The 17397-nt window shown below is 43.9% G+C and overlaps 1 protein-coding gene across 2 annotated transcripts in view; it reads left to right on the top strand.

Moving 5' to 3' along the window:
* Window positions 1–17397, top strand: part of TMEM131 (transmembrane protein 131) — a 185572-nt gene that overhangs the window by 67282 nt on the left and 100893 nt on the right. For both annotated transcript variants that reach the window (XM_075590544.1, XM_075590546.1), the window contains exon 4: window positions 4121–4189. In XM_075590544.1, coding sequence (XP_075446659.1) covers window positions 4121–4189 — 69 coding nt within the window. The remainder of the gene's footprint in view (window positions 1–4120; window positions 4190–17397) is intronic.

Raw genomic sequence — 17397 nt, 5'->3', positions numbered from 1 at the left:
CTTTTTAGGGCAGGCAGTGCATTGTTTCACAATTCATTGTTTGCCTTCTGGCAGCGGTTTTACTACATGCGCACTATAAATAACTGACTTGGTAGATAAGAGTATGGGCACTTTTCCATGGGCACAGAACTGTCTGCAAAGAGAAGGAAACTCCTTTCTAACCCATGGGATGTAATATCCATGGTACTGTGAGGCTCTAGGATGGTGCACTTACTGTGCTGCTTACGCTTGACACTTGCAAAACGTTACATGGACCCTGTTGGAGATCTGTGACCATGAAAAAGTTACAGTAAGTCTCTCAAAATCTGCACATGTGAGGTCTGCTAATGGAGTGTAAGAAGAGGGATAAAGAGCCACTTCTGCTAAAGCAGCAACTCCCCCACCCTCGGAAACCTAAAGGAGTTTAAAGGAACAGATCACCCTGCGTTTGGTTGTTATTGTTGCCCCTTCCTATACCCCACCCCCCCCTTTTTTTTGTGGCAGATGTATAGGTAGCAAATAAATGGCAGTAAATATAAAGTAGGTTAAAAAAAAAAACAGCTGCTTTTTAACCCTCTGGCACTAGAGAGCACTTACCCGCTTTCCTGAGCACTCACTTGAACACTTCCTGGTTCCTGAAGTCATAAGGGCCCACAAGGGCCACCCTTTCTACACTGCAGATTTAAAGGGCACTGATGGGGTTAAAATACATGATAGGTTTTTGTCTACTATATAAACTGCCCCAGCGGTTACCTCATAGACACTGCGTAAAGCATTGTAAACATGCACAGACATTTCAGGCTGCTTTTAACAACAAATTTAATTTATAGTGGGCAATCAACATAACCTGTATGAATGACTATTCTGTAACTCTGCAGTGTTCTTTGAACCTGAATCAAGGCCCATTGCAAGGTGACTGGGGGGGGGGGGGGGGTAGTTGGAGTAGAGCACCACCTGTCTAGTGCATGACCCACACACTGCTCCCAAATGGTAGTTGGGCAAAGCAGAAATTAGGGGAGCGGCATTCCTCTGCTGAGGTACTATTTCAGGAGTGAGTATTTATGCAGACATGACCTCGGAGTGCTTTATGTACTATTGTTTTCACAAGTACTAGTACTACTTCAGTACTTGGCCACACAACAATAGTGCAGCTGTCTGTCCCATAGCCAAAAGTAGTGAGAAATTACATTTAATCCAGAAATCGGACTTTGCCCTTTAAGGATACCTCCTTTCATAACTGCTACAAAAACTGCTTCTCAGAGTAAAAATTAAAGCCGGTTTTGTTCTAATCTAATCCATACATCTGCCCCATATTAAACAGATTGGGGCTTGTTGTAAACTGATAGAATTAAACAGTCATATTGTTGATTGTACTTTATTTTGTGTGTGTTACTGACGGCACTGAATATCGACTGAATCTTCAGGTTAAGGGGCCCGGTAGAGTTCGTCACACTGCATTGTGCAATACTTGCTAAATTACATTGCCTGTAATGATGAAATCAAAATGTTCTGTCAAGATGACCGGTGCACAATCTGAATAAATTCTGGCCTCTTAAGAGTGGTCTGGTTTTTGTGAAAAAAACACATGAAACAAATGTCCCCATTCGACACAAGTGTTTGTTAAAATGTTACTTCACATTATCTGATGTAACACTTAAAATATGATTTATTTATTTTTAATTTTCTGTGATAATTTTGTCGACACAAATGCCTTGTTTTATTTCTTCATATTGTAAATCGGGTCTAAACGTCCAAGTTCTAAGGAAAATGTTAAATAAATAAGTGTTGCTGTATCCTTGGTTACAGAAATGGGGTCTGAAGTGCTATAATACTCCTAACCCCATTCTGCTTCTGGAGAACCTACCCACAGTGTCCTTGACCCTTCTTATAAGCCATATCACTCTGAGTATGTTTGAAGGCTCTGGTTCCCTTTAGCAATATTGTCTTGCTGACATTGTTTTTACGTATTACTTTAGTTTTTCCTCAAAGCAGACAATATACACAGTCATGTCCATAGAATATCGCTGGCCCGAAGAGCTTACCATCTAATATTTGTTGTCTGACACTGAAATATTTCATAGTTGAAGATGCTCAACATTTAACTGGCCCTTGTGGTAATAAGTGTCGAAGACAGCCACCGGTTGAGCCACCTGTGCTGAAGTGTGGATTTCCTGGAAACCTGACCTGCCGGTGGCCCTCGGACTGGAGTTGCCCACCCCTGGGGTAACCCATGTTATGATTGTGTATTATCATACCTAGCTAGAGTGAGATTCTGGGAAACTTGTCCTTGAGCAATTTCTGGGGGCCACAGTAGTATTTGAACATAGTTATTGCAAAAATATCTTCAGAAAATGAAACTCTAGATACAACTATAAAAGCCACAAAAACAAAATAAAACTACACCTGCGATACCGCTAACCTGACCATAAAAAATGGTGTCAATTTGTAATGGAATACGAATGTTCTGAATCGGGGGGGGTTAGTCCATTCTGCATGTATGTATAATCTTTCTTTATATAGCGCCAACAATGTACATAGCCTTCTACAGCAGTAATACTCGTGATCCAATAGGAAAAAGGGCTTCAATGTAAAAAAATTGAGATTTGGAAAAGGCGTCCCTTCCCAGAAGATTTCAACATCTGTGGTTTCTATGCCTTAGATTGGTGTATAAAGGGCAGAAGCAGAGTGAAAATACCTTTTTTAGTGTGAATTTTCTAAGTAAACTGGCAATACCACAAGAAAGCTAAAGAGATGGGGTTGGGTTTGCTGGAAGATACACGTTTAGCGTCAGACACTTTGGCACAGATCATGTTAATAGCCGGTGTTGGAAGAAGTTCTAGAAGCTTGTAGTGGAGCACAGAACAAAGTCAATCGTACGAACCTCCATATAAAATAAGACAATCCGTTTGGCAGCTTAATGCTTGTTCTACTTAAAGGGACTGCAGTAATACACTACAGAGTGATGTCGCTTGACTTTCTACTATTACAGAAGTTGGGTTCAATTAGGAGATGGGGGGGAGGAATATAGGGATAGGCCTCTCCTGGGCTATTACACGTGCCCTGTATCTGTAGCGGTGTAACCTCTTTAGCTGTGAAGGAGTCCTTGCACATTGTTCTACTTTCTCCAGCGCTTTCACCACACTCCTTGCCTATGCTGGATACACTGTCGCTGCCTCGTTTGATGGATTATCAAGAAGGGGCTTCATATTTTTATTATTTATTTATTTTTTACATAATTTTAAAAACATCAATGTCCGAACCTGAAGATTCCTTTTCTTTCTTGATGTAATCAGAGAATGTATCCTGCTGCTATGTCAAATCTTTAAATATTACTTTTAGGCTAACCTTTGTGGTCTTCATGATGTTAATTTAAAAAAAACTGACCCCCTCGACACCCCCCCCCCCCCCCCAATACATATCGTTTGTATGTATGCAGGGTGTGTAATTAAAATTGAAGAAAAAAAAACTAATTTGATTAAAACACTTTAATTTTCAATATTGCTGTCAGAAGCTCCTTTATGAAAAAGGTTTGCCTCCTAGTAAAATGTGACCAAGAAGCAAGTAAAACAGGTCTTGTGTGTGTTGTGTTTGGGGTCTGATCAGTGTGGCAGCTAGAAAGACTTTGACGGCACAGTTGGCGTACGAAGTCACTGCCGCTCCGCACCACTGTTCAGTAGGGGCATGGAAGGTGACTGCAATTAGAAGCAGTCATTATGCAGCCTGTTGGGAGCATGTTTCCCAAGTAAACAATGATACAATATATCACAGTGACATTTCAGTTATGTAAACTGTACTACTTATTTATTCTTGTCCAACTGATCAACTTGCTCTGCTTTGATCAACTGTGCTCATACAGTATATCCTTTCACACACATTTTATGTATGGAGTGGTTTTGAAACAATTACTGCATGGTTTCTATAAACAAAGTTACCAAGAGCTTTGCATGAAGAGCTGTGCTGCAGAACACCTTCACTAACCAAACAAGTTTGTCAAGTTCCCCCTTCGTGTACGGTAACCTCTGCAGTCCTTTGGGTATTTCTTTGTCAGAGGCGCACACGTTAGCATCTCTACTGGATCAATTGTGAAGAAAATGGGTTTTGTGGCACTTTTTTTATTGCAGACATTTCTATTTCTCCGCAGCGTATCCTTACACAGAGGGAATTGTAGACCTATAAGGTTTGAACCACCAATGCTGGACTTCCATGAACAGTAAGTGAATGCACGTCCCTTTTGATCACCTGTATATTATTCTTATGCTGTGTTTGCAGGAATTAGCGACCATATTAAACTGAGCAGCCAGTGGCTGCAATGCATTGGGGATATTTAGATGGATCTTTTGTAATATTCCCTCTGTCGCAGATCTCTACTAAGATTTCCAACATGGCTTCTCTTTAATTACTTTCTTTTGTTGTTGTTAGACCCTCGGGTAACTGACACATGTTAGCAGTGCAATTGACACAGCTGTTCATTTAAAGTTTCCCATCCTTTCTGTTGGCTAATTGATCTTTCATTTCCACTTCTTGACTTTTGTTTGTGGGTGTGGTGGTGTTTTTACCATTCTAGATTTCAGTTGTTTGAAATATTTTAGATGGGTTTACAAATGATTGAGGTCTTTGCTGTTTGTACTCGTCTTTAACTTGGTTAGTGTTTGGGGTCTTTAGGGGTAAATTATAAATCAATGTGCATCTGTTGGACCATCTATCACAAAACAGTGGGCCAAATTTGCAAAGCTATTAATCCTATCTTAATTGTTAAAATAGCTGGTGGGATGTTGTATGGCAGCTCACTTCCACTTTATTACAAGTCTGAATGTGGTTTGTGGTATTGAACGGCAAAGTTGTGTTCCTGTTTATGCGACAATTCTCAACATTGTAGCTGAATGAAACCGTCAGTGTATCTTTCAGCAGAAATCACATCCGTATCTGCAGGGTTAGTCAGAGTTTCTTGTATTAAAAACCAGTTTAAACATTGCTCATAAATATTGGCCTCTTACAGTAGCACATACTAAATTAAGAACGGGACTACAGAACATGTATGCTTGAATTTCACTTGTATTAAAGAGGCAATCCAAGCAGCTTAAAAAAAAAAATCTGTTTTAATATATGCAGCATTTGATTACCTTTTTCTTTAACTAATTACCTAAGCTCCCGTGATTGATCAGCAAAGATCCTGCTCCCCAGGGTTCACTAAATGTCTGTCTTTCCATTTCAATCAATATTTCAGTCAGTGTAACTCAGCATCTACAATATATTCTTATATTACTAAGGTGACATGATGCATTGTTACAGTTTACAGCTGAAACTGCTGGTAACATTTGCAACAAATTATCCCAAACAGGAAAGTGTTGCCAAGATGTTGCACTGCTGGGGAGGTGGGCAAAACCCTGCTATAGACATTAAAGGATGCTCCGTATATTACAACTCATTAAAATTGCATTAAGAGTTGACCTTTTAAAATAAAAAAATAGTTAGTATTATCTAATACTACAGAACTGATGTATTTAATAAAAGACACACATAAGATATTGCATGGATTGCTCCTTTAAGGTGTAGCTCTATAAAGCCCACTAAATGTTAATCTTCTGGGTTACCTGTGCAATCCTGCATGCATCCTCTCACTGCCAGTGTGACCTGTATTACAATGCCCTCTGATCAATGTTCAATGTAGAATCTGTATCATTAATTATCAGGCTTTGACTCTTGAACTGTTTAAAATCCTTGTCCTTTTTTACACGAGTAAAGAACAGGATTCTCCAACATGCTGCATTAAGCCTTTACACTTGCTGCTGAAATTAGTTGGCACGAGCATTTCACAAAATGCATTTCCATCGGAACGTGACCATGTGACCTGAATTTGTTTGCTGATTTTTGCACTGTAGATTTTGCCATGTGCCTTGTCTTATGTTTCAGAGCACAGTGTTTCAAGAGTAATGTATAACCAGACAAAGGAGCAGATGGCTTAATAAAAACATGCCAGCAGCTTGCATAAGAAAGGGAAGCCTTGTATTCAAATTTGTGTAATAGTAATCAATGTTTTATGTGAACTGTAATGCAGGTTGTCACACAGCTCCAGTCTATTTTGCACTGGTAGAAACTAGTTGGCTGGCAAACCCGGCCAATCGGTGAACAACACCTCATTGTTTTTACCCAATGAGAAAAGTCTACTGGTATAAACAAGAAAACAACAAGAAAACAACAAAAAAAGTGTATGTGTGTATATATATATATATACCGCCCAGAGTGCAGACCGCCCAAGTGTCAGCTGAGCAGCACAAAAGGCATTCCTGTTGGCATCTGTACATAAGGTCCCAGAGTGTACCAAGTACCAAGTAGATGCATCACTATGCATCACTATAAATGAATGAAAGTAAACCGTGTGCCACATGTAACCCTCAGTCTATGGTGACAGGAGTGCGCTTTCCACTGTGGTAATTATGGTCTGGTCTTGAGGAAACAGGACAGTGACTCGCTTGTTGAGTCCCTTCAGGGATATATTCAGTATTAAGTTCGTAAATCCAAAAGCTCTCTTGAGTAAATAGCTGGTCCTGATTGCCTCCCCTAGGAGGTCTAGTTACCCGATCAAAGAGCATTCCGTGTAATGAAGCGAGTTGATGGTCGTGTGAGAGAGTCTTTGGCTACCTGTTGGTCGGTTTTCCCAGTGCACAAGGCCGCTCTATTGCTTGACCTGTGCACTCCCATTCTTTCTTTTAAATTGTCTGTCTTACCAATATAGTATACTCCACAGGGGCATCTGATCAAGTATACCACATGGGTTAAGGTGCATGTGAGTCGATTCTTAATCTTATATTGTTTAGCCGAACGTGGATGAGAAAATGTATTGCCTGGTGTCATGCTGCTACAGGGGGCATAGCCTCGTTTACCGACTGGTGCCCTCTTAGGTTCATATTTAGCTATTGGGTCCCTGAGGATTTTTACCTGGCTTGTATCCACATTTGGGCAAGACCCTGAAGGAAGGTCTGACGGTGTCGTCACAGGCTATAATGTGCCCATGTTTGCGTATGCTCTTGCTGAAGTCTTTAGAGATGGCACTATATATACTGATGATAAAGTTTCCCTTTAGTGTTATCAGTTGGATCCTTAGTGCTATGCCGGAGCAGTTGGTCTCTATTGCATTGAAGTGCCCGTTTGAGGCTAGCCCACACGTCAAGTTCAACTTCCACGAGTTGTTCGTCTTTCCACAGGATCGCTCACAATCTGTACCATTGTGACCATCTGGGAAAGTGTGTGTGTGTGTGTTTGTGTATTTATTTATTTTTTCAGTGGAGAGGGTTTTGGCCCTGTTTGCTCCACTAGGTTTTCATTACCCTTGGATGTTACTAGGGGTTCACTGTGCTTGATTTCCATGCGTTTAAGAGTCAATGTGAGGGTTAGGATATAAACTGGTTCACGTTAGCTTCCATATTGGTGCTCTTGATGACTCCATTGGGAACCGAAACGAAGAGAATAAATGTCACTTTATATGCAGTGGAGTTCCTGTCCCCTTTCTATTTACACACACCAACCCACCCACCCACACAATAATGCACATTATTTTGATTTACAGTAAACTGTAACGCAGTGTTCTAGAAGCCTTGTGCATCTTGTAGCATTTTTACAAGATATTAAACACTCTCATGGGTACTTCAGATTTGTTTTGCTTGAAGTAAATGTGGAGTTTTTGTTGTAAGCCAACCCTTGTTTGAAGGACACTTCCCCCCCGAGTATTTGTCAAGCGTATTATTTTCAAGAGGTATGACGTTGGAGCCGTGATGGTTTGCTTTGGGCAGATAGGGATTAGCCATAATGTTGTCTCCACAGAAACAAGATCATGTAATCGGTTATAATTACTGCAATGACAGTGATGACAACCTGGACTGTACCTATTATTGTACTGAGTGCATCCAACTAAATTCAGCCAGTGACCATCTCGATGATAACCGGAGAGAGAGACTAACTACTCCACATAGCTTACACGGTTCAGACCAGAATTAGCAAAAATGGCAGTCGCATGGGTCGTCACAAAATGTGGTGCTCGTACAGACGCAAAGAAGGTGACAAATAAAAATCTACATGTCAACATGAAGCTGCCTAGCAGCCTCTGGTAAGGGTGTGTAAAGCGGACTGCCACGGGTCAAGTTGTTCTGCTAGATAAGCAGGAGCTGTGTGCTAGTGTAGAGCTGATAAAATGTTGATTCTAAGGGCTTGTTAAGGAAGAAAGCCAATGTCAGTTTAAGGAATCACAACAGAGCATTAGAGAGGCATATAGATGCACTCCGTAATACATTGAAGTTGCAATAAAACTAAATCACCGTTCATCGCTCCTTCAATCATTTGTTATTTCATAATTAAGGATGTGTAATAGATTTACCCTATTTCTTACCTATTCAATGTCATGCAAAGCCGTTAAAACACTTTTAGCAATGTTTGCTAGCCATAAAAATGAATGGAAGTCTGGGACTTGCGCTACAGAGTAAGGCTAAGGCTGCGAACCCGCTGCGGCCGGCGGGGCGCGCGGCAGCGCGGCTGCGAACCACCAGACACCTGTCCGAATGGTCCCTGCTCCCCCCCCCCCCCCCCCCCGCTGCCTCCTTCCGGCAGGGCTGGCTACGTACTGTGACGCGTCAGCCGGCCGATGCTGCAAGAATCTTGTGATTTTCGGCGCTTACGCGTCACGTGGTACACGAGTCAGCCAATGGGGAGGAGGGGAGGGAAGGAGCTGGATGGGAGGCGCCTTGGGCGGGGAGCAGGGAAGGAGCTGCAGGTTAAAGTGTGTGTGTATCTATGTGTGTGTATGTGTGTGTGTGTGTGTGTGTGTGTGTGTGTGTGTGTGTGTGTGTGTGTGCGGCGCCACGATCAGATCCCGCTCCACTCCTGGCTCCCTACAGACCGCATATCGCGGTCTGTGTCTGTCAGCGCCCCGCCTGTCTGCAGTGCGGGTGCGCTGACTGAGGGAGCGGGGCCTTAGCCTAAGGTCCCAGTGCCTCTGGGCACTGCCCACGAGGCTGGCGGCGCGTGCAGCCGATTCCCCGGTCTGCAGTGAGCTGCAGGAAAAGACCGGGGGGGGGGGGGGGGTGGGGCCGTGGCGGGAAGTGACGGGTAACTCTCGCCACAGCGCTGCGGCCCCGCCTCGCAGCCGGCCCGGCGCCATTGAGGGGAGGGCTCTCATCCCTGCAGCGTCCACCACAGCGGGCGCTGCAGTTGCATGCGGGGACAAAACCTAAGGTGCCATCCTCCCTGCACATAAAATACTTAAACTGTCCACGAACGGAGAATCAACAAGAGAAGTTGGTCAAAGGAATGAAGTCTTTCTTACCTGATAACAGAATCCGTTGATCAGAAAATCTCTCAGGGGAGCAAAAAGTCCAATCCAAAGGAGCTAAGCAATTCAATATACAGACAAACAAAAGCTTGATGAAAAGCAATACGTCTTTTAAAAACGAGATAGCAGGCGTGTCCTGCAGAGAAATGTTATACCTGTGTTTCTTTTATGTGGTTTTGTATATTTTATGTTTGCGGGGGGGGGGGGGGGGGCTTATCGGGGGTCGGAAAGGGTAGTAAAGACATGGAATAGAGACCTTCCAGAGCCATCTACGTACAAGTCTATATTGTAAGGGATTTTGAAGGACATTTACAAGCATTATGCTCCGCTGCGTTGCAAAAGGTGCGCGTTAGAATACTAAATAGAGCTTACATATCCATTTTGGTAAAGGAAATATATGATGGACGGGGAAGGACAATGCGCTACATGCGGATATGGTAGATGGGCTGGCAAATTTGACACCTGCAGGGAACCAAGTTGCCCACGCACCTTACATAGACTCACCGGATACGCACCCTATACACATACACTCTCTACAACAGGCAAGCTCCGTTGACATGCAAACACAATAAACAAACACCAGATATTAACACCATATACATATGTGTACACATCAGAAACACATCACACCATAACAGACCACATACACCAGGTGTACGCAGCATACGTGAACAAATACTATGTACCCATGCACATGCACACCACATACACACTGCATTCTGTACATACATGCACAATATACATACAGATGTAATGCACTTTTATTGCACCGAATGGCCATACATGTGACATATATAGTGTGTGTGTATGCGCGCACACTCTAGGATCAGAAATGTTGCTGCCAAAATGTGCACAGAGGAGCCCGCAGGACCGCCTCTCAAATGCTGTATGACTGGAAATGGCTTTTGGAATTGTAAGGTAAAGTATAAATGCACAAGGTCCTATCTGCATACAGATCTGGGCACAGAGTTACAGGTAGCTCACTGCTTGTATTGGAGTTTTCTAATTTGATATAAAGCAGAAACCAGACTGAAAAGCTGATTTTCTGAGAATCTTTGTTTTTGACCGTTTTGATGATGGTTAGTTCAGTTGTATTGGGGGGGGGGGGGGGGGGGGGGGATTGGACAACATGTCTTTGCCACCCTGGTAATTTCTGTAAAATTGTGTAGAGCTCTATCTTGGCAGTTATGCACATTGAGTGAAAATACTTTCTTTTTTTGAGAAGGGTCTATTTATGACATGAACGAAATCTTTAATAGTAGTAGTGCCTTGTAAAAATTAACAGAAACGCTGTACTTGAATCAGTTACTGTATGAGTACAGTATGCATGGTAAAGATTTCTGGTTTACTGATGAAGCATATTTGGTGACACTGAGTTATGTGTCCTAACGTCCTGTTTCTATCCAGAATTAAGAATTGTAATCTGTGATTGTCTCATATTTTACAATGGTCACAATCGCCAGCGATGTACAAGTCAAACTCTAGTTTAGCTGTGCAAGACAGACATTCAGGGAGCCTCTCTACTCTCTCCCTTCTCTATGCATCTGATAATCCCCTAGGGAGAAATGTGGGCAAATAACGTGATTATTTTTACATAAACAAGCATGTTTTCTGTGCACACAAGCATGTCTGTCTCTGTAGAGTGCACTGATATTTACCTACTATACTTTGACACAATTAGTTTTTTTCAAATGTTATACGCCTAAAAAAAACGCTCAGCTGTAGGTGCCCTATAGAAATGATCTCTCTGCGATAAAATGTTTTGTCTGCGGTTGTTGAAATTTTAACATGAATCGTATGTATGATCAGTCCTGAAATATAATGTATATTTTGGTGTTTAGGGCCGTTCTATAGTGCTGGGGCGTGCTATGCCGTGCGCACAAGGCAGTTCTAGGTGGCTGAGGTCAGCCAGCCCTTCTATACAAGGGCCTCGCGCGCGCACACGGCGGGGAGCTGACAGACGGTGGGGAGGATGATTTCGCGCCACTACCGGTGCTCAAGTGTGTGTGTGTGTGTGTGTGTGTGTGTGTGTGTGTGTGTGTGTGTGTGTGTGTGTGTGTGTGTGTGTGTGTGTGTGTGTGTGTGTCTCAATGAGTGCACAAATAAAATTAAAAAATTATTACACTTTTTTTTTCTTTAAAAAATCTTATTTAGGACTTTCTTCACTCATACAACACACACACACACACACACACACACACACACACACACACACACACACACACACACACACACACACATACACATACACATACATATACATATACATATACATATATACATACATACACACATATATACATACACACACACATATATACATACACATACATACCTGTAGCTCCCAGCTCTATAACAAGGAAAAGCATGTGGCACGCGCACGGCCGCAACCAGTATAGAACGGCCCTTACACAGCACTATACAGAGAACGTTTGTCAGGCAGAACGTGCCCACTAGAGCTCAGTCTGATTTGTTTCAATCAGCTCTAAAGAGACTTGCCAAAGGGGCACAAGGAGCTGACACTGGGGTGCAATCCAGGGTCACCAACTTCAAAGACAGTAGCGCTACAGTTGACCAAGTGGCTTTGAGGTGTAGGACTATATATACATTGTTTATTTCAGTACCGCTTACGGAAAAATATATATCTCACAAAATCAATAAAAGAAAGCGAAGGCAACCTAAGCAAAAACAGATGGTTAAAAAAATACTGCAGTTCTAATTGTAATTGTTTTTGATTTCTCAAATCTTAAAGTAAAAAATGAGAAACACAGACGGTAACTTGGACAGGGATCCTCAAGACGTGTGTGTCTGTGTGTACACAAACACACGTGCGTGTCTCTGTCTATCGATACACACACATACATTGTGATGCACACACCCACAGTCACGATTTCATGATGGAAAAAAAAACACATTGGCTTCTTCACTTTGAGAGCAGCAATTGTGTGACCATCAGTGTAGGAAACGTAACAGTTTGGAAATACCCCAAATTCTGTATCTGACCTATCACCCTGCCCTCTCTCATTCTCATTATATTACAGATACCATTACAAGCAGTTGTCTGTATACATGTAGCTTAAAGGCTTATAGAGTATTGTTTGTAATTGTTATCTCTATGTGCTTTTAATAATTGGTTTGTTGCTTCTGATTTCCCCACACAGCTAAGACATATACAATATTGGCCCGATTGTGCTGTGCTGACAAAGCTGAGATGAAAAGCTGAAATATCTGTTTGCTAAATTAAATGTTTTGCCAACTTTGAAAAAAATTGGAGTGATGGGTGTCAGGGGGGACCAGGAACGTTTGTTCACCTTTACCTTCCGGGATCATTTACCACCAGCCGGCACAAAGAAGTTGAATAAATAGGTTTATTCGGGCAAGCCCGCAGAGACACAGAAATGCACAGAAACAGGGAAATACATACCGTCTGGGGGGATGACACTAGCCTCAACTAGGTGGGGATGACACTAGCCTCAACTAGGTGCAGGGCGCCCGCTTTAGTAAGCTTACCCTGTCAGCTCCACGTCCAGAAAACACGCAGTAATCTTTTCGGGAGAGATGCCGTGCTCTCCCCGCTAGGGGGAGCTCTGTTCAATTCTCAGAACTTGGTCTGAGAACTTGGCCACGAGCTCCCAGTGCTTATCCTCCGCTTGGCCGGCTGCTCCGGCACCTCAATGCCGAGCACCCACCGGTTGCGTCACTTGACTTAGCCTGGAGCAAGTAGGATCGTTCCTCAGAACTTGTCCGTGTCCTCAGAACTTGTCCTCAGCTAGGCCATGCTTCTCCAGCACTGCAATGCCGAGTGCTTTGCTATTCGGCGCAAAGCACTTTTGAAAAGCCCGCCAACACTTCACCGGACCAAGTCCCAAGATTGTCTGGTTCTCTGCCCCATGCCGCCCACTGGGCAGGCGCCACAGTATTTGCTAGTACAAAGTGTCTTTCCCGCTGGGGAATCAATCAAAGACCTGTATCTCTGCCCTTCCCGGCTCTCAGATGGTCTGACACTTCTCCACTCCCATCCGTTGTTACAATCCGCATTTCTATAGAGGCGATCGGCTAACTCAATTACTGGGTCTGCCTCCATAGAATGCATTAGAAACAACTCCAATTCATTTTAATACAAAATGAGAACTTGGGGTCTAAAACTTGTTCCTATAACCTGGTCTCAGAACTTATGGTCTCGGAACATGGTCTGACAAACGGTTGGCGGGGCAATTTGTTACATAGGGAAAAGATCGGGACATGTTACACTTGCGTACCCGCAAAACAATTACAGTACTACCTGTAGCTCCGGTCAGCTACATTTCATAACAATTTGAACCCTTTTTGCCCCCCCCCCCCCCCCCCCCCCCCCCCCCACCCCAACATACATCCTGAAACATGTTACCGGGGCCCCAGTTCTGTAGCTATTTCCCCATAGGCCGTGCCTATAGTGACGGCGACACAACGGGTGACAGCCGGGCTTCACCTTTATTATGTGAGGCTGGCTACCCCTACCGTGACAATTTGTTTTGAAGACAAAATAGCTGAAAAATGCTGATTTTAAAATGCATTTTCCCACTTATACCTTGTTCATTGCGAAGCTCTTAGTCTTTTACAGATTTCACGGTATTTAACCCCCGTGGCACATGGTAGGTTTTTGTGCCAACGTTATTTATACTACTATACTATTATTTAAAGCTACCTATGTAACATAATTCCCTAGGTTTATTTCCTTGTTGTCCCCATGGCAGTGGTCAACAATGAGTTAAGTTCCACCTTCCAGCTGAGATAAGACAGAAAATGCTACCTAAGTGAGAGCCAATAAACAGCCCCTTCTTTCCTCCCCAGGTAGTTTTTTTCCTGTCCTACCTAGCTGAAGTAGAGGTTAGTGTTTTTTTCTGTAATATAGAAAAATGACTTACCTGACTACTTAGTAGTTGATCCACAGGAGCTGCCTGCCCCTCTCTCCTGCTGAAGCCGTCCCCACTCCAAGAAGTTGCAGGTCCGTGGTGCCGTGAGGAGGCCATGCTGCAAATAGCCACTGAGGCACGCAGCCCCTGAAGCCACCTGGGCAGGCGCGTGCATGTCAATCCGGAAGACGTCTGACCGCGTGGGCGCACGGCATAGCAGGAGATCCTGAGAGAGAGGTTGTGATGACGTCAACTGAGGAATGAAAACGGAAGATTTTAAAACGCTTCGCAGAGAAATGTTGCTGCCCTGCTACTCTGCAGAAGGATTACGGAAGCGCGGAGGATGGCACGCACGTTGGGAAACCTGCTCAAGTGTTGCAAAGTATGTTGTAACTGCTGCAAACCTACCATGACTATATAGGCACTGCTTTAAAAAAAACTGCAAGCCTATCAGATCCTAGCCAGGCTACATCATGGTCACAGGGCCAGCCTTAGGCCGCGAGTATAGTGCCCGGGACGGGTGAGGTCACCCGTCGCCGCTAGCGAAAGTTATATTTCGCTTTGCGGTGGCGGCGCTGGCATTCTGGCATTTGATTGGTTCAGGGGCTTTCACATGAGGCGACAGCCCTTGAAAAATCAAATATTGCCAGCTTCCAAATTTGGCGACGCGACGTCGCTCCGTCACGTTGTCGCCGCCGCGCTTACTATAAACTCACGTCGCGGGCACTATACGCACGGCCTTACCTTTAGCGGGGCCCAAGGTAGCATGCCGGAAGTGGGGCCCCTCATGCAGTGTCATGTCACTGGCATAACAATGTTGCCACGCGGTGCAACGCATATGGTAAGACCTCGCTCAGCTATTTACACTTACACGTACGCACCTCCCCCTTCCCCCAGCTACAGGCACCTCCCCCTTCCCCCGGCTACAGGCACCTCCCCCTTCCCCCAGCTACAGGCACCTCCCCCTTCCCCCGGCTACAGGCACCTCCCCCTTCCCCCAGCTACTGGCACCTCCCCCTTCCCCCAGCTACAGGCATCTTCCCGCAGCTACAGGCACCTCCCCCTTCCCCCAGCTACAGGCACCTTCCCGCAGCTACAGGCACCTCCCCCTTCCCCCAGCTACAGGCACCTCCCCCTTCCCCCAGCTACAGGCACCTCCCCCTTCCCCCAGCTACAGGCACCTCCCCCTTCCCCCAGCTACAGGCACCTCCCCCTTCCCCCAGCTACAGGCACCTCCCCCTTCCCCCAGCTACAGGCACCTCCCCCTTCCCCCAGCTACAGGCACCTCCCCCTTCCCCCAGCTACAGGCACCTCCCCCTTCCCCCAGCTACAGGCACCTCCCCCTTCCCCCAGCTACAGGCACCTCCCCCTTCCCCCAGCTACAGGCACCTCCCCCTTCCCCCAGCTACAGGCACCTCCCCTCCCCCTTCCCCCCTGAAGCTGGAAAAATATGGAAGCATGCGATTCTCCCCCAAAGGTGGGCGCGGCAGTGTCGAGGTTTGCCAGAAGAACACACTGCCTGTGGACGATGCAGCCTCTTTTCGTGATGCTATGGACACTAGGATGGAGAACGCCTTGAAGAAATCGTTTACTGCGGCAGGAGCAACCTGCAGACCTTCTATAGCCATAACATCTGTGTCGAGTGCAATGAAGGGAGTTAAAAGATCCCAGATAGTGGGATCACGTTAGATGTAGTGAGGTGCTTTAAGCTCTACCTTAGCTGGAATGTGGAACTTAACCCATTTGTGAGCACTGCCATGGAAGGACTCTCCAGGAAAAGAAAATTATGGTTAGTTGGGTATCAGTTTTCTATTTTTTACAGTCTGTGTACGGTTATTAGACAGTGTCTCTCGTGCATGGCAAAAGTTGCCACATTTGTAGTTGTGGAATTTATTTAAATGGGTGGAGAATTGTCAAAATATATAATAAAACTTGTAATTCCTTACTGTAACATTGGGAAATGTACATACTGTATATCCTCTAATGGGAGGGGGGTGGGTGTGCTTGAAGTGGTGATATGTTGGGTATTTAATGATGAACCCTGATGTGTTTTAGTTGACCTTCTCTTCACAGGTACTGGTATAGGTTGCGAACTGATGTCAAAGGTCATCTATTACCATGACCTACAAATGAAATAATTCCTTGGATTTGGGGAGCCTTGAGTAAAAAGAAACTTGAGCCTTCATTTCCCTGGGGCAATGGGAAATCAAAATGGCTGTTTTTGCTGATCGGTCAAATGTCCAAATTGTGTAGGATTTTTGTTGTATTATTCTTTACCTCCTCGTTTGATTATCTTCTGTCTGTGCATAAATGTTTTAGTAATTTGTTAATGCTGCAAAACCGTGAGCTTTGTACCACAAGTGATATTCTCAGAAAAGTGGGCTCCTGTCTGTCAGGTAGTGTTTTCAGCATTCTTGTCCTTAATGTAACAAAGTGTTTTATTCCCAGTAACTTACAGCCCTTTGAACCTCCATACGATCAAGGTCAAGTCAAAGTCAGTCCTTGCAGCTGTCCCAGCTAGCTGCACATTACCACAGCTGCTACTGAGCTGTATTGTTACAACAGTTTTGCATAGACATTATGGGCATATCTTTTATTTCTTTTTTATGTTGTCGCACTGTTCCTCTGGGAAAACAAGTGTATGAACTACACATTCTCATACAGCCAAGGAGTATTTACTGTTTTCTTAATGCAGAGATGAGTTTGACATTTTAAATTACATTCAGATTTACAGCACAGTTTCTGATTTGCTGTAAATAGTGATCACACACAGACAATATTAGCATTGCACTTATGGTGCACATTTGCATTTTTCTCTTGATGTATGTACATGCTCAAATTAATGGCATTGCACAAGCAAATTTAGCCATATCGTTTTGAAGGTCATATTCCTTGCATTATAAACGTGACAATCCCACTTACCAATGTACTAATTATTTAAGTAAATACCCTGGAAGCCCCCAGCAACCTATAACACTCAGCCAGTATAGTGGTTGTTTAATCGTTTAAAATAAATATATTTTGCGATCTTTAGCTCAAAAGCAGAACCAAAAAAGGTCAATAACCATTATCACCAGAAAAGCAAATACCAAAATGCTGCTTTTGTTATAAATTAGCAGCTCATACTAAGGAAAGAATGCTGTAAAAATGTATTTTTAAAATATTTTATTAGGAAATAATACATTTTTACCTCTTGAGTGTCCTGAG

This window comes from Ascaphus truei, chromosome 3 (assembly GCF_040206685.1).
Source record: "Ascaphus truei isolate aAscTru1 chromosome 3, aAscTru1.hap1, whole genome shotgun sequence".
Classification (NCBI taxonomy): Eukaryota; Metazoa; Chordata; class Amphibia; order Anura; family Ascaphidae; genus Ascaphus; species Ascaphus truei.
This window is presented reverse-complemented; position numbering and strand designations above follow the sequence as displayed.